The sequence below is a fragment of the Eucalyptus grandis genome, chromosome 7 (assembly GCF_016545825.1).
Source record: "Eucalyptus grandis isolate ANBG69807.140 chromosome 7, ASM1654582v1, whole genome shotgun sequence".
NCBI classification, from domain to species: domain Eukaryota; kingdom Viridiplantae; phylum Streptophyta; class Magnoliopsida; order Myrtales; family Myrtaceae; genus Eucalyptus; species Eucalyptus grandis.
The window spans coordinates 40594647-40612621 of NC_052618.1; the positions used below are offsets into that span (position 1 = coordinate 40594647).

At 40.2% G+C, this 17975-nt stretch overlaps 2 protein-coding genes across 2 annotated transcripts; both read right to left on the reverse strand.

The window, feature by feature from the left end:
- Positions 1-923: 923 nt before the first annotated feature.
- On the reverse strand, positions 924-4289 carry LOC104453516 (syntaxin-22). The gene is made up of 7 exons (XM_010068089.3): positions 3996-4289; positions 3822-3915; positions 3519-3658; positions 3300-3371; positions 2735-2892; positions 2523-2623; positions 924-1294 (listed from the first exon to the last, which is right to left on the reverse strand). Exons 1-7 carry the CDS (start codon positions 4166-4168, stop codon positions 1229-1231), a joined length of 804 nt encoding a protein of 267 aa, XP_010066391.1. The 5' UTR covers positions 4169-4289; the 3' UTR covers positions 924-1228.
- Positions 4290-8633: 4344 nt separating this feature from the next.
- LOC104453517 (potassium transporter 4) lies at positions 8634-14013 on the reverse strand. The gene is made up of 9 exons (XM_010068090.3): positions 13872-14013; positions 12628-12868; positions 12304-12549; positions 12053-12103; positions 11712-11972; positions 11463-11515; positions 10979-11093; positions 10630-10884; positions 8634-10089 (listed from the first exon to the last, which is right to left on the reverse strand). Exons 1-9 carry the CDS (start codon positions 13914-13916, stop codon positions 9008-9010), a joined length of 2349 nt encoding a protein of 782 aa, XP_010066392.1. The 5' UTR covers positions 13917-14013; the 3' UTR covers positions 8634-9007.
- Positions 14014-17975: the final 3962 nt, after the last annotated feature.

Genomic DNA, 17975 nt, shown 5'->3' on the forward strand with positions numbered 1-17975 from the left:
TGATCTTAATGATATCATTTCCTCAGCAAGTCACGTCAGATAATTTCCTATTAAATGAACACCGTGTCGGATTTTTCAACAAAGGAAATCATCAAGGCCACTCAAGTGAACCTTTTTTATAAAAGTAATGACACTTAGTAGCAAGTGTTTACAAAAATTATGGCACCGCTAATATTCATTTTTCCTGATTTGCAAGGGTAAAAGGAATGGTATTTGCAACCCAATTTATATTCATACCACAGGTTGATATGTACATAGTAAAGGAGAATGTGCTCCATTCTTCTCCTGTAATGCAACTTCGAGGAAATGTTTCCCAGGATAAAAAGTCAACTTTTGCGAAGATCTCGATCCGTTCATAAATTTCTATTATTTGGTTACAAGGCCTAACCGTCGATCATATTTAAGTATCAACCAATGCACGTCTCAAGGACAAAAGGAACCTCGACTACTTTGTTTCGTCCCTCCTTGTCCAGTTTGCGACGATTAACTCAAAGCTAAGGAGGCTTGCCATTTCTCTATAACCCGGGGATTTTCATTGCACCCCCACAGAGATTTTTCACCCTGATTTAATGGGAATCCATAATGCCAACAGAAACTATCCAGCAAGAGCGACAAGTTGCTCTGACATCTCATGGTAGCAATAACTCTCCTTGGTTAAGCAGAGAGGAGAAGCCTCCCAATGATGGATATTCGTCCTTGTGTGCCTTTTTAATTAGCCTGGACCACAATAAAGAGCTCTCTCTCACTCACTCACACGCACCCCCACACGTACACACGCTACCCTCAAATTTAATTTTTGAGGAGAACACACTTTCCCGGCTGTAAGTTCCAGAGCCCTTCCTTGTGTATGGAACATACCAAAACATACTTCCACTCAGAGAGAACAACACAGTAATCGACCTCATATAGATATAGTTTAAGTCTATTGAATAGCCAAAAGGAAAGGACCATATGTATTTTCCATCCAAAGCACACCATTTAGGAGAACAGCATCTGATCAGTTACAACAACGTTCCAGGGGCAAAAAAAAAAAAAAGGAGAGAATCAAGAAAACCCAGCCAAAACCGAATGAAAAACCAAAAGGATCAATAAAGAGAAAAGCACAACAACACTGTTTCACGCTTATGCACGCTAAACTCATCTATGATATGGAGACCATCAAAACTTGTACCAATCGAGAAGAAATAATTTAGCAGTGTCACCCCGACGGCCTAATATACTCGCAAAGCTAGAGGATGAGGACAAGGACGAAGACGATCACAGCCACCACAAAGATTCCCAACAACCACCAACACTGCCAAAATAACAAAGAAAAAAATCAGTAATATACAGAAAATTTTAAGAAAACGCTTTAAGTAAACTATAGAAGAAACAGCCCAAACCTTTCAGAGGAGATATTACACCTCCTACTCAAAGAGTCACCATGTAACATTCTCAGAACTCAACAAAGGATATTAAGAGTCAAAAATTATTCTATGATCATGTGGAACCACTGCATCCGTGAAAAATATCTAAAAACGAATAGACTTATTGGTCCTCAAGCCACATCCTCTACCTTCTGTTTCTATTGGATACTAATTACACATGTGGCTCCAAAGACTAAGCTCAAGTTGCAAGAGGTGGTGATAAAAAATTGTGATGATAAATACAAGGGTTAGTTAATGCATGACTTCTTCTAATGTATCATCCTTCTCCTATATAGGTGAGCTCACCTAATAAGCCTGAACCCAATTCTTTCTTCAATAGGCTTCTAGTCAAGAGGTGTCTTTCCAGCTATGTAGAAAGCCTAAGTTGACAAGTCATATGCCGAAAGGGATCAACAATTAGGTTGAGGTTAAGGGGTAAAGATTTACAGTGCCTGAGAGACCAAAGACTCGGTTCCTAAGATGCCCAGCAAACTTGGGCTCGGGCAGCCTTTGCCTTCATTTCATGAAGAGCATGAGATCACCTCTTAGATTAAGCAAATTATTTGGTACCCAAGAGTTTTCTCCCAAAGGGCTCTCGCACAGAATTTTCCAGAACTTGTTTAAGGATAACTAGACAGTAGCAGATAATGTAACCATAAGAACTAGGTGTTCTGAGATACTAGGGACAACTGAACATTCATAATTCCAAATTAATCGAATGACTTTATCATTTCTTTGCAATCAGATTCTTTTCTAACTATTCTTCTCCAAAAAAAAAAGGAAGCACAAGAACTAGCGTCCTTGTAAATGACCTTCATATGACACAAATGAATTCGCAGCGCGATGCCTTTGCCATCATGGTAAGCCAAGTAACTGGCCTACAGGTAGCAGTAACAGCTGTGGCATCCTCAGCTGCATTCAATGTTAATACTACATATCCTTTCTTAAAGCAAAGGACATAACAACCACAATGAATTTAACTTAAACTACAATTGACAATTTCTTGTGGCCTTTTATTTTAGACAGTTCAAACAATGTTTTCTGATATTCAGCTATCCATATCGTCAATGGTAAATGAAGGAAAAACATGATCTGATAGTCGAGCTAGATACTTACCCATGAGGCTCTGGATTTCGTACTTTTAGAAGCTTTAACCAGTTGAACTTTCGCTTGTTTTGTCGCAGCTGAGGAATTCTCGATGTTTGATTGAATATCATCTGTAATGTTGAAAGATGTGATCATATAAAAACCAAAGTAAAAACATCAACAGAGCCAGGAGAAATTTAGCACAGGAAACCAGATAGCTTCAAGTTATTTTGGCATCTTACCAATTACCACGCCCTGCTCATGAACTAAAACAGCAAGGTCCCTGAATATTTCATTCGCTTGTCCAATTTGGTCCTCTACTTCTCTTATACCTTGGTCTCTTTCATCAATCATAGCCTCATTGAAAGAAATTTCATTGTCTAAAAGCACCACCTCCTGCCTGAAATAGAAGTACTGATATTATTTTATCATAGACATGGTTTTAAAACACTCGACTTTTGTCTTCCATTTCATTAGAATGAAGTTTAATCATGTTCAGCCAATGAGATGCCAGAATAAAAGCCGAAAAATGACCACATTGAGCTTCCAAGGCTCTGTTGCATTGAGCAGACAACAGAACAGACACACTTTGCAAGTAACATAGATTACAGAGGGCAGATTGCATTGATCACTCCAAGCATGAATACTACTACTCGAAAGATTGCCGAAGAATATAATGTGCACTGCATGTAATGCCCAACGTGGAACAAGCTATCAAACAAGACTCAATGGAAATGGCGTTCCAAACCTACACCAACCTCAGCTAATCAACATTAAAGTAATTTGGCAGAATGTCGAATTGCCTACCTCCTCTGACCCATAAGAAAAGGTTGGTACTCTTGGTCCATTCTAGAAGCCACTTCCTCATCAGACCCGGAACTGTTTCACGAAAAGCAGTCGACAAAACCCAATAAGTCAAAACATAAACCCACGGAATCCGAGAAAAGCGACGAAGAAAAAAGGAAACGAACAAGCCATCATCTTTTCCCCATCAATCAAGCCCAACAATCCCAACAGACGACGTACGGTTTCGCGGAGGAGGGAGGAGGGCCGGAGGGAGCATAAGTCGACTCGCGCTCCGCCGCGAGCTGCTGCACTTTCTGGAACTCCTGCAATGTGGTCTGGAAATCCCTCGCGAGCTTCGCATCTTCTATCTTCTTGCTCGGCTGAAGAGAAAACGCGAAAACGCACACGGATTGATTCAATCGAACTCCACAACCTCACGAGAGACGAAATTCGCACCGGATCACGAAGCGAAAACAAACACCAGGGGGGAGAAAAAAGGCCGGCTCGCGAATCGAAAAGTTCAAGAAGCGGAAGCGATCGTACATTGACTCCGGAGTCGTGATCGGATTCGCTCAGCGCCTTGAGCTTCGCCGAGGTGTCCTTCACCAGCTGCAGTATCCTCTGCCTCGCGTTGTGCCTGCGACGGAAAAACTCTCCGGTGAGCATTGCCTTCGACACACAGAGAGAGAAGGGGGACGGGGGTGGAGCGAGGCGCACAGTTTCTGGCGGTGATCGGGGGTGTCCTTGGCGGTGCCGATGCCGTCGACGAGGCGGCGGAATCCGGCGACGGCGGTGTTGATCTGGAAGATCCCGGCGGCCACCGATTGCGAGGGGCTCTGCGATCGGGAAGGGGCCGGCCGGGCGCCGTTCTGGACGTCTTGGAAGCTCATTCTCCCGCCGTCTCCGACCTTCGAGCTTGCAGGATCGCGGCCGCGAGTGGAAGTTGCAGTCACGTTCGCGAGCAGAGACAGAGAGAGAGAGAGAAGAGAGAGGGAGGGAGAAGGTGGTGTGGTGGGTGTGGATTGGAGTACACTTTTTTGCTGCTTCCAGGTGACGTAAAAGGTGGACAAGGAGACAAGTGTTCCGCTATCCTGACTGGAAATAGCAAAAATTGTTCTTCCCTTTTGTGGTATTTCCTTTTCTTTTTTTTTTTTTTTGGTAAAGGATATTTCCTTTTCTTGTTCCTCTTTAGGTAACATGAAAATTCGTAGTTATTTTATTTTTTATTTTTATTTTTTTTTGTTAGGAAGATGATATTAATCCATTAGGAAATCGTCTGACCGTTGAAATGGTTTGAAGGGATATATACTCCGATTAGAAATAAGGCTTTTATGGTAGGATTTGGCAACATGGTCCGCTTTTTTATTTGTTTCTCTATTGCAATGGGATTTCTTAATAAGTAGACTTACCTCCCACTAGAATCGATTTACGTTAGTTAGACACCCTATCAAATCATATTGATTCGGGTCTAATTTCGAAGTAGCTTCTTACCTTAATCAAAAGTATTCTAGGGTGCAAAACCATTGATGGGAAGATCCAAGTTATCACGATACACGCACGCTATGGCAACTTCGTTTTTTTCCCAACAATGTGAAAATTCATGCTAGAAAGAGTTAAGTCTTAAGGGTTTTTATAATTTTAAAGTGTGATTAATTATGTTAGGGATGGATCTAGTGTAAATAATTTCAATTACTAATTGACATTTGACATTATAATTTCTTTGTGAAATGGCTCAATTTTACATGGGCTTTACATATAGATGAGGCCTAAGAATGTCAGCACATCTAGGGTATGTAACGCGCTCATACAAGTAGTTGAGTCGCCATGAAATCGTAGGCCAATATCATGTAACTGGATCACGAAGATTTGGTAAGATATTCATGGTTATTCAATCTTAAATGTATTGATTGGGATCAAATGCAATCTATTTTTGAAAGTATGTCTTATCCATAATAAGGAAAATCAAATCCCTTAATTAATCCCGAAATATGGTATGACAAGTGTGCCAAGAGAGGAAGCATGCACAATTATCAAAAACTCTTCTTCTTCTTCTTCTTCTTCAACTTTCAACTGTTACGATGGGCACAAAACATTGTTTGATAAAACTCACCGTTACGATGGTTCATTGATATTAAATCAAATAGTGGAAGCTTTAATAGAAGGTTTTGATTTAATGTCGCGCACCCTACCTTTTCTTTTTCTTTTTTGCTAAAAGCGTGCCCTATCTTTTTATTAGACTTATAAAGTCGGTCTGTTCTTAACGACATGAGCCCACCACTATAAGCCAAGTGTACTTGTGACATATGAATAGATAGAGTTAGTTAATTCGACACCCTGGTTTTGCCATACGGCAACATTTCTTTATTTACCATAGCATGTGGAGGAGCATAAATATGTTGGTTTCATTCAACTTAGCTTCATAATTTATCATTTACGAATCGCAATAAATTTCTCTCTTATATAGAAAAAGAAAAAAGATATAAGTTCACAATAAATTGAAACCATTACTTACAAGCAATACAGAACGAGCTCAAGGGCAATTTTGTATACTTTCTTCTTTCCCATATGCCCAGATCAGAGATCAAAATATTGAAAATGGGCTACTTGGACCCTTTTTCCTTCACCAAATACCATAACATCCCGCAAAAGAAAACCACCCCCCCCCCCCTATTTTTGGTGAGGGGAATACAACTTTAGATATGATTACTTTTGTGAGTATTTGGCTTAGTGCAAAATTTGTATATTGTACACCTAGAAAATGCGACAGGTTTGCATAGTTTGTTTGCTATCCGATAAAAACTTCGAAAAAAATGAAAAAAAAAAAAAATTGTGAGCCAAACGGTCCAATCTTTCTTAATGCTTCTTTCTCTCAAGCTCAACCTTCCTCGTCCGGCCAGCCAGCTGTGCAGCCGTGTTGTGAGCCTAGAACAAGCAGGCTGCAATATTTGGACACACTAGCAGTCGGTTGCGAGCCAAGATCGAGCAGCAACAGTCATTTTTATCCCTCGACAGTTGTCCCGCTAGCCTGTCGATGTTCTCAAGATCAAAAATTCAACTTGCAACTCCTGGTGACATTCAAGTTGATGGATCCATGTTGCTCCACTCTTAAGTTCCCACAGCTTCCTAAGGATTGGGCATCACTTGGCGGCCCATACCCAAAATCCATTGGGAATTAAAGAAGAGTACCTCGCTTATGATGTGACTGAAGAAGTAAGGCGTAGGACATTTTCCGATCGATGGAATCGAACTTTGATTCGATTCGATTGGACCTAATTGAAGAACAGCCAATGAAGTCCGACAGAAACTAATGAAAGTTTCAAAAAGAGAGGGCTTCACCTTCACAGGGGAAGGGGAAAGTAGGGGAAGAGAGTTAAAAGAGGGTCCTTTGCCTTCATCTCTCTAAGATCCAGCCGGGAAAGGGTATGTTTCCCGAGGGTTAGCACGTGTTTGTGTGCATGTGTAGATGCGCAGGTATAAGTGTGCGATGCATTCGTGTACATGTCTCAAGATCCACAAAAAGGGCACAACAAGGCAAGGTGGCAACACAAAAGCAAGGATTAGAGATGTCAAAATGAGTCTTAAATCTATATGTGGCCCATTTAAATCATAAATGAGTCATATACTTATAGAGGCCATTTACATTTTGAAGAGACTAGTTAAATGGGTTTAAAAATTTAAAATTTAAAATAAACAAGTCTTAAATAGGTTAGACTTAGAACCCATTTTCAACCCAAGCCTTACACTCTCTCCTTCCGTCTTTAACTTTATCAAAATATTTTTTATAAAAATCGAAATTATAATTATTTTTTTAATTTCATTTTTCTTTTCTTTTTTTTTTTTTTCTTTCTTCTTCCTCCTTAATCCTTCCTTGGCCGGTGGCCAGCATGGTGATGGCGGCAACTAGCCAGGCAAGGCTCGAACTCACTAGCCTTAGGTGAGCTCGAGGTCGTCGATGACTAACAAGGCTCGAGCCTCGCCAATCTAACGAGCCTCAACCTCATCGGCATCAAGCAAGCTTGAGCCCCCTTGTGGCCAGTCACCTGCCGTCATTGTGGCCAACGATTAGCCAAAGAAGAAGAAAAAGAAAAAGAAATAATTAAAAACTATATTCTTTAAAAAATAAAAATAATTATAATTTTGATTTTAAAAAATAATTTAAAAAAGAAAATATTAAAAGGAGTTAAGGAGGAAAATTTAATCATATTTTCCATACCAAATGACAAAAAAATACTTTCTAATTTATTTTCAGAGTTGAGGCAAAAGCCAAAAAATATTGTAATTTTCCTAAAAAATACTTCTTGGAAAATATTTAAGAAACAAACGAAGGCTTATTTAATAAAAATTATAAAAATTATCACCAAATTTGTATTGCATGAAAGTGTTTTAGTAATACCATTTTTAAAATATATATATCATAAGAAATAAACTTTCTTAAGTTTAATTAAATGGGTCAAGTATGGGTTGGGATTGAGTCAGATTAGGTATGGGTGAAAAATTTTGCATTACGATAAATGAATTGTAAATGGGTGAAATGGGTAGACTAGGGTCGGACCATTTATGACTCGACCTAGACTCGACCTGATCTACACATTTGACAAATCTAGCAAGAGTGTCTCGAGCTTCACTTATGGCGAGTGACCTTTGTCGATCTCAACAATGACTAGCAAAAGGAAATACAAAAAAAAAAAATTGCCGCAAGTAGTTTGCAAATCGGCTAAAAGACTCCATAACTGCTTCCTCTACCGCTACGGCGAAAGCCCGTCTAAGAATATAGATAGAATTGAGTACCTAGAGAGAACTAATGCAATGAATGTATGGACCATTTTTAAAAGAGCACCTAAAAATTTTCATGGATTCGAGCTAGCACCGAGGGACGGGTCATCAGTACTTTGCGGCATATACTCAAGCTTCACTCCGGTTTCCAAAACCAAGATTTTATAGAGCACCAATGAAGCACCGGTCATAGCAGCACAAAATCGCCTACAGGAGACATTTTGTGCTGAGGAGAGGAAATACCATGTTATGCTGCTAAGGCATAGGTCTACTCACCTATTACCTGTCTCTTCACAAGCAAAAGGATGAATTTTGTTTGAAAAGGAGGGCACAGCAACATCCAAATACATGCTACACGTTCGGGCATAACAACACTTGTCGTGAAACAGAACCACCGTATGACTCCAGCGGTTCCCACCATCAAGAATTTCAAAACTCGACCAGGTTTCTGAATGCATAGTTTTTCCTTTTATAAGCACATTTTGTTTGTATAATCCAGGATTTGCGAACAGAACAATACAAATGCTTCCAGGGATTGGGTAGGACATGTTAATATCAAGTTGCCTGCTTTAAATCAATCTATAAGACATAATAAAAGGAAATCAATTAGCCAGATGAAGAGAAGGCTTAAACTTTTTGTGTCCAGCTATACAATCTGAAAGCAGCCCAAGTATACTCCCCTAAAAAGGCCTGCATCTAGAAACCTAATAACTGAAAACTGAAGATTGATGCCATATAACAAGCAGGATTCACTCTTCTTTACCAACCACTAAGTGTATCTTTAAGTCACAGTTTAACTCTCCCTCATCTTATGCGACCAAAAAGAAAGAACGAAAGCTCCAACCTCCAGTCTAATGTATACCCTTCCCCAAAGGCAGTCAACAGAGCCTATCAATCCCTCCCCACCAGAAAGAGAATCTTGCGTCCCAGCAGAGAAAATAAGCATCCTTGAGGCTCTAGACATAATATATCATGCCAACTTCAATAAGACTGATGTGAGGAATGTTTAGTGCAACAGAAGGGCCTCTGCAATTTTTTCGGAGAAATGAATATCCAATGTCAATCACCAGCTTTTTCAAGAATGATGATGATCTCCTTGCCTTCACATATGAATGACCCATTATATAAGCAACCCCTGCGTCTTTTGCCTGGATCAGATCCACCAATTCAGCCCTGACAGCTGGGTCCATCCCTGGATTTGGTGGTAACTGAAACCTCACTTGACGCCTCCTGACCTGAGGGTTCTCGCTCTCATATGCAGATCGCAAGCTTTGAAGCGTCGATGATTTGCTGCTCTGGATGGAGAGATCAAATTCCTCTACCTCAGATACTATTAAGCTTGCAGTTGATTGGACAGTCCTGGTGCTTATAACAGCCATCCTACCGTCCAGAGATGAAGTCTCAGAGCTCGAGAATTGGGGTTCTACAGCTTCCATCTGAATGAATTCTGCAATGCTCTGTATGAGCTGATTCTCAAAATCTCCATCATCGCGTTGAATGTCTTTATACCCATATCTGACAATGCATCTGTACATACGATAAGGTCTAGGACAAACACGACCAATCAGGAAGCGTTCTTCAGGTGAGACGTACGGCACCGGCACTGATTTCACACAAACAAATACAAGCACCTGATGGAACGCGGGGAGATTTGTTACGAAATGGGAAAAGATTGCAGGTACTCCTGTCGCCAGTTCCGAGTATATGAGGCCTATTCCTGGCACACGCACAATACCAAGGCTTGGGCCCAAGCCAAGCAACCATTTTAATGACACTTTATTATGCAGGTCGTAATTGTACTTCTTGCGGGTTCCATAATGCCACACAAACATGACAATCATGAAAACACAAGAGAGAACAATAGGGACCCATCCTCCCTGGGGCACTTTCATAAACGCCGCAGACAAGTAGACACCCTCGATGATCCAGAAGAAGAGAAGAAAAACTGCAGCCACTACAACGCTTTTTTGCCAGACAAACACGATGACAAGTGCCATGAGAAAAGTTGTGATGAACATAACTGTCATGCACGTAAGTCCTGAAAACCAAAATTGAAGTGGATAATTAAAACCAACGACAACTGCTCATTATAATTGAGATGAAAACAAATCATAACAGCTTCAGAATCAATATACCAAACTCTTTCACCTAAAGATGATTAGAGATCTCTTTTCTAGGTACAGAATTAGGGAGTGGATACAGATATGAGCATAGATTATGCAGGAAGGTCTAACAGACGAAAAAGCATCGAAGAATGTGAGGCCCTTGTGCTACAGAATGCTGGAAGACAACATACTTGACTATCTTGGTATGGCAGAGAACCTATCGTCGCAACTTGACCTAGTCACTTCCTGGGAACAATGGGAAAGCTTACCAGCACACTAGGTCTCCTTCATGTTAGACAATTTTTAGCAAAATGCATGATAGATAATTTTTCCAAAATTATTGCGTCCATGTCACTTAGATCAGTTTATGATGCAAGCAAACCCCCACAGTTCATTTTCCTAAAGCATCTAGCATCTACCCAACCCAAAAAGCAAAGGACTCGTGTAGAGAGGGGAAAAGGGAGGAAATTTACCATAAGCATTTCCAATCAAAGTGGTGTCTTGGAATCCAATTGTAATAGCAAGGGTGAGAATCATGAGGATCCAATTTATCTCTGGGATGTAGATCTGTCCATATATATGCTTTGAGGTGTGCACTACTTTCACTCTTGGAAAGCAACCAAGGGCATGGCATTGCTTGACAATGGAAAATGTGGCAGTTATAACTGCTTGACTTCCCACAATGGCCGCGAGAGTGGCAATGACAAATACAGGCCAAAACACACGGTCTGCAGGGCAAGGACAAAAAGTAACATCAGAGGAAATGCCAAATGAAATCCATACAAAGAACTTGGACAGGCATTATGGAGAAAATAAGCTAACCAGGTATTGAGTCGTAGAAACTGTACTGAAAGGAATCAAGATTTTTGGATAGGAAAGCAGCCTGACCCATGTATTGAACTACCAAACAAGGGTATATGACACAAGCAAATGCAAGCTGCACAGTTCACCAAGAAAATACACGAGATTAATTTCATGTAAAAGGAGGATCAACCAAGTGCTATGTTGCATCAGCCGAACTTTGGGATAATTGCACAACAAGGAAAGTTTCAGCCCTTTTCCACCTAGAATCCACTATGAAGAATAGAAAACATAAATGGACTCCAACCCTTTAGGCTATTTGTTTCCAGAAGACATTGACTTTCTTCATCAGATGAAAATTTTATTTGCCTTTCCCCACAAATCTATCTATTACATGAACGAACTAGAATCATCGATAATGGTTATGTGCAGCATTCCCATCATATTAGAGTTCTTCATGCATATGATCATGAAGCAAACAAATGCAACTGCAAGAAGATCTCACCCTTATTGACAAAGCAGTAAAATGACCAAGATCGGCAAACATAGCCTCAGTACCTGCCCAGAACAGATTGAAATTCAGAAAATTAGCAGACAAGTAGGGAATCAGAAACAGTAATCAGCGTCCAAGCCTTTCACAATGGACCAACTAACATCTCTTGCACCACTTAAACAACAAATGTCCAGAATAAAAGTCAAACGAATAGTACATGCACTATAGCGAATAGATCATGGGAATCTGGCACCAACATACCAGTTATTGAGAGGAGGATACCACCAAGCGAAATCCAGCCATCCTTCCCAGTCTCACTGAAGAACTTGATTATGTAATATGGAGAGATGGCTTGTATGATTCTTGGATTCCAGTGTATAGTGTTATAAACGCCAATAATAAAAATGGATATCAACCAGATGATAACAATAGGAGCAAACATAAAAGCTACCCGATGAGTGCCAAAATGCTGTAATGCAAACAGGCCCACCAATATGACACATGCAATCAAGAGCAGTTCATCTGCATATAGTAAACCATCACAGTACATATGAGAATCACATTTCTAGTTCACATGGATATGGGAACAGAGATGCACATACCATCTGTTAGCTTATTCTCTGTGACTTTTAAGCCTGATACCGCTGAGAGAACTGCAGCCAAATAGATGCCATAAGAGAACAGAAGTGCCACAGTCACCTATAGAAGCTTCAATTGTCACCGCTAGCCAAATGAGACCAAGAAGGCAGTAGATTGAATGTACTCAATCCAACAACCAACTTAACATGTGGGTAAAAGCATCCGCTAAATCCTAATTTATAACAATTTAATAATAACATTCCGCGTATCTTACCTGAAATAGCTGGAGTAAGGACACCATCCCCAATTACCATGCAAGCACCAAATAATACGACGAGAAGGAGAGCTGTTCGTAGCTTTTTGTGCTTCTCTAAGAATCTTTTCAGCGGAGAAGGGGCTGCAACAGATGCTGAGGGTCCATATTTGTAGGCTGAGAGCTCCTCGTCAGCCGCTTGTTGATTGGGAAGTAAACTAAACTTTGCATGCCTACAAAGCAGTGAATAAAGAGCAAATGTCCCACCTGACATGCATCAGATCCTTTAGTGTGCTGATCATAACCATATTAGTACTCTATTGAGAAACAGTAAAATTCTTATACCTTCGCCATTATCATCAGCATTGAGCACGATGAAAATATACTTGAGCAATGGTAGCAAAGTAAGAGTCCAAAAGATCAGGGAGAAAGCACCAAATATCGCATCTTCACTACGGTGTGTCTCTAACTTATCAACAAATGTGCTAGTATAGACATAAAGAGGCGAAGTGCTCAGGTCTCCATACACAACACCGAGGCTTTGGTATGCTAATATCAAAGTCCTTGATAGGTTAACCCAACAAAGCTGCAAGGCCACATAGACAAAATTCAAGCTTCAGCCATATGTGAGACAAATGAACGATGGGAATTAGCAAAATATAGATACCCATAAATTGTACCATGGTTATCTCTTTGTACTCACAGGAAGGAAAATCCTAAGGAACCAGCAAAAAACAAAGCAGACATATACACCCACATCCGTTCACTTCATGAACAAAGTTCCATGACCAAATCAAACACACGCACGCGCTTAATATAAGCATTCAAGTAGCCAGTCAACCATGATGCATCCTCAAGTGCCTGAACTTCATAAAATGTCAACATATAGAAATTCAAAGAGAAACATTCATAAAGTCTGGCCCCGAGCTTTCACATAACATGCGGAAAGACTACAAAACAATGAATTCTACTGTAAAGTCAGGGACAGCTAACGGTTAATAACCGTGTTTAACTCAAACAGCATCCCAAGAAAACCGTAAACCCGGTGATTCGAATCAAAAACTTCAATCAGACAACCAACAAACCGTGTTTATCTAAAACCAAAAGAATAGCAAGAAACCGCACAATCAACAATCTGCATAAAAAAAACTCTGATCGGATCATTGCAGCGTACTCATCCCAACAACCTACAACATCACTACCCATCGGACACATCACACGTCGCTTATCAGAACAACAAACTTCCGGGGGAAAAAAGAAAAAAAAAGAACAAACTTTATACACCGTATACACAGCTTAAAGAGTCACAGAAACGCAAATCGCCCAGAGCAGCTCCAAGCTCCCCGGAGCCAGAACCACACAGATTCAACGAGACAGAGCCCCGGGAACCACGAGACGAAACGAGGCCATTTCCGGCGAGAAACCAATCCGAAAATTCTCACGCGACAGCGTCATCCCCAACGAGATCAAAGCAGCAGCAGCAGCAGCAAGCACGACACAACACGACACGACACGACATCACCCCATCCCCCCGTCGCCGTTCGAATTCAAAAAAGAGCACGCGAACCGCCGCCGCGAGGAACCCTAACCTGGGACGGGTTGCGGCGATTCGGGACCCCGGATTCCGGCTCCATGACCGGCGCCGCCGTGCCGGAGTTGCTCCCTCCTCTCTCTCTCTCTCTCTCTCTCTCTCTATCTCTAGAGCGAAGAAGCGAGTATCACCAGTGTGGTCCCGCTGATCCTCGAATTAAAATTCCATTTTAAATCTCTCGCGAATTCGCTGGGTCGCCGGGGCAAAACGACAACGGCCTGCCCGCGTTTCGAGGTCGGGGCCGGAGGCGCACGCGCGGGAGGCGCGCGTCGCTCCCCGTCAGCCAGATTCGGCGTCGTGTTTATCCATCGGCATCATCGGCGCTTCCGTGCGGATCCGATTCGGGTCGAGTCCGACCCGGGAATTCGCGTGGCTCGGACGGCGCGATTGGCTGCTCGGCGACTCCGGACGCGCCACGTGTCGTCCTCGCTGGAGCTTCTTGACCTTCGCGGAAGCTCCCCCCACAATGAATTTCACCTTGCATTTATGTCGGGGGTGTCGTGCCGTCCAATCTTCATGTCCCGCACCGGTCGAGTTAACACGGGTGCCAATCATTCCATTTTTGGCCAAATTTATTTTGTTACTCCCAAAAATAGGTCCGACGTAGATATCCATTTGAAACAAATAATGAGTAGTAAAAATTTTTGTACTTTCAATTTCTGTTCAAAAACTTGTATTGAGATAGAATTATGCAAACCTATTTTTGGCAAAAAAACAAAATAGTTATCGTTCGCAATCTGAATTTTTAATGCAGGTCAACCTTAATCGAGGAAGAACAAATGCATTTACTATTTGAATAATCCTTTTACATCATTTTTTTTTACATTATGTTATTTAAACGCGATAAAATGACATAACAATCGCTTCTCCGTTATTTTTTTAACTTTTCAATCGAAATTATTTCGGGTAGACGTTTCCTTCCGGACTGATGTCACCACGAGGGAATCCATGAATGAGCTCAAAAGGAATGACAAGTTTTCATCTGGTGGGGATCTGAAAATGCTTTAGGGTGCAATCGATGTGAACAATTTAATAAAAAAAACTCAGCCAATTAATTAAAAGTGGATTAGAGTACATATTGTTTCTTTTTAGAGAGAGCATGATCACAAATTGGATTGAACCACAAAAACTCGAGCCCCGCCATAAAATATTTAATTTGAGACATATTTAGGACCGGCGGAATTTAGGCGTTTGGAGAGGACTCCGCAAGCAGCCTAAATCGTGAATGCCCGGCTAGTCATTGCAATCCCAGCAAAATGCTAACAAAAAAAGAAAAAGAAAAAAGAAGACGACTTTTTTCAACACCGTCTAGTTAAAAAAATGCCTCTAATGCAAATAAACTTGCGAGCCATGAGTACTTATCATAGCACCAACTTTGCGTATCTTTTCTTGATCATTGAGAAAATAAAATGATTTCTTTCTAGATTGATTCTCTTCGGCAATTCAATACCTGATTCTCAATTTTATTTAGAGATGGGCACGAGATGGGACGAGGGTGAGACATCTTGCATGGGGCAACGTTGTCTGGCGAAGCCTCCTCTGGCCGTCGGTTCAAAGCTCCAAATATATTTCTTGAGATATAAGCATATCTCTATATTTACATACATCAAAGCAATAAATCCAAAAAAAGAAAAAAGACTTGCAAATTTCAAAGTTATCGTCACTCCTCACATCATAAAATTAACAATAGATAAATTAATATTAGAAATATGTCGTTTTAACCCTTGAGTAGTTTAGTTTATCGTAGTGTATGAATTAATGTGAAGTTTAATGAAATGGACAAAATTACATATGCTCTAATTATCCAAACTTGAAATTTTAAACGAATAATTTTAATATCACGAGTTACATTGATTATCTATTTCAACACTTTGCATTAATTACCATCTCTATGATTTAACTAAGTTAAAAAAAATACATGATTACCTATACTTGGATATATTATTTATATATATATCATCTATCTAAACTAGCAAAACACATAAAACATATCCCCAAAACGCATAAAAGCGTGCAAGAGAACGAGGCGGGGCAAGCCTATAACCACTGCCGTCCCGCCTTGCCGGAGTCCCACCCTCGTTCCCGGCAAACTTTCCCACCAGCCTTTTTCTTGTGGGGAAGAAACCCGTCCCACTTGAGGTGGCGGGCGGCCCGCGCAGCACCCCGTGCCATCACAAATTCTTTCATCCAATCGATGAGCGAAATCAAATTGGCCGGTAGTGCCCACTATTAAGAGAACAAGATCACATCATGTTTCCCACGTTGTAAAATCTAATGGACCGTATAGGATGCCCACTTTATTCTTCCTTATCTCGATTACAGGTGCCCCATCCACTAGGTCAAATAGTACACAAACGTGCTTATGCTGTTTCAATTCACCACCATCAGTTCATGCAGAAATCATTGTTCTTGACTACTTATGGATACACCAAGTTCGACTAAGACCTAAAGGTTCCTATCCCTTTATCAAGTAATTAACATTTTTTTTTTCAAGTCGAAAGTAACATTCCATTCAATTCCATAAATAAAAATAAATAAATAAAGAGAGAAACAACCCAGTCTATATAAGGTGAGAAAATTTGTGTTGACTTGGAGAAGGCTACCAAAATGACTAAGCAAAAGGGAGTATAAGATACAAGTAGGTTTCTAAGATAACTCCACAGATGTATCTGATTGAAAGAGAGGGGGAGAGGTGCATGCGAGGTCAGATACAATGCCCCCAATAATTTAGAGATGGCACCGCCCAATGTAAAAAAAAAAAAGGGAAATAATTAAGAGAAGATTTCACAATATCCAACATTATTTTTATATGCTCTCTAATGTAGTTTGTCATCATCATTGTCCTCTTGATTTGTCAATGTGTTTATTCTGAGTCCTTTGAATCACATCAAGGGCCTCCATTGACACAATTCATTTCTTACAAGAAAATTGTCAAAAAAAAAATCTTGAATTTATTGCATAGTGAATCAATTCAATCATAAACTTTTTTATTATGCCAATTTAGTCTTGAGTCTTTTGATAATCTATCAATTCAGTCATAAACATTTCAATCGCCTCGATTTCATCTTAAATTTTTTGATCATTTGTCAATTTAGTCATAAACTTTTTAAAGATTTGCAAATATAGTCATTCCGACTAACTTTGGTTGAAACCATAGATGCGGTTATTTACTTAGTGCCAGTCATCTCACGTGATATAGCTGGTGTGAACGTGGATTATTGCATGCTGAATAGACATGAGAGAGAGGAATAGGACCATAGGGATAGGCCAGGGGCCTGCGCATTGGCAAATGACACAATGTGAAATTTTCTAGCAAATAAAAAAAAATCATTGGAATCAAACCTGGTATGCTCGTCACATATCAGTCAACCTCAACATCAAACCAATAACAAGCAAACCTAGTTATCAATCGAATTTTGTCTAGAAATAAGGTTTGGAATTTGGAATGAAAATGAGAGTAAATTTTTTTTTTTTTTCTATAATGAGAAAAATAAAAACTCTTCTCATTACTCACTCTTGCTACTTGCCGGCTACTCACCCGCCTCCCACTGACCACTAAGAAGGGAAATTTTTTTATCGTTATCAATCAAATTTCTGTTCTAGGAACAGAATTTTATATCATTATCAATCATGTACTTTTGCTTCAATAAAACTAGAAAAATCTGGCCAGAAATTGTGTCCAGTTATCATTCGCGTCTTGAAGTTCTAATGTAGGGCAACCTTGATCAAGGAAGAACAAATGTATTTACAACTTGAATAATCTTTTAACACCATTTTTTTAACGTTACGCCATTTAAACGCGATATAATGGCATACAAATCGCTTCCTCCTCATTTTTTTTCCTTTCCAATCGAAATTATTTTGGGTCGACGTTTCCTTCCGGACTAAGCTTGCCCCTCCAAGTCACCAAAGATAAACAATCCACATCATGAGGTCACAACTAAGGAAATTCCATAAGTGAGCTCAAATGGAATGACAAGTTTTTCATCTGGTGGGCGATTTGAAAATGCTTTAGGGTGCAATCAATGAACTATTTAAAAAAACTCAGCCTATTATTTGAAAGCAAATTAGAGTACGTATCTCTTCTTTATATTTATAGATA

Excerpts from the sequence above, each read along its gene's own strand:
- LOC104453516 (XM_010068089.3), bottom strand. The coding sequence starts at position 4,168 with ATGAGCTTCCAAGACGTCCAGAACGGCGCCCGGCCGGCCCCTTCCCGA. Across the intron at positions 3,372-3,518 it reads CCTCCCTCCTCCGCGAAACC|TTCCGGGTCTGATGAGGAAG; the intron begins GTACGTCGTCTG and ends TTCGTGAAACAG. Across the intron at positions 2,624-2,734 it reads TGAGCAGGGCGTGGTAATTG|ATGATATTCAATCAAACATC; the intron begins GTAAGATGCCAA and ends TCAACATTACAG.
- LOC104453517 (XM_010068090.3), bottom strand. The coding sequence starts at position 13,916 with ATGGAGCCGGAATCCGGGGTCCCGAATCGCCGCAACCCGTCCCAG. Across the intron at positions 11,094-11,462 it reads TTACTGCTTTGTCAATAAGG|CTTGCATTTGCTTGTGTCAT; the intron begins GTGAGATCTTCT and ends TGAACTGTGCAG. Across the intron at positions 10,090-10,629 it reads TTTGATTGGAAATGCTTATG|GACTTACGTGCATGACAGTT; the intron begins GTAAATTTCCTC and ends TTTGGTTTTCAG.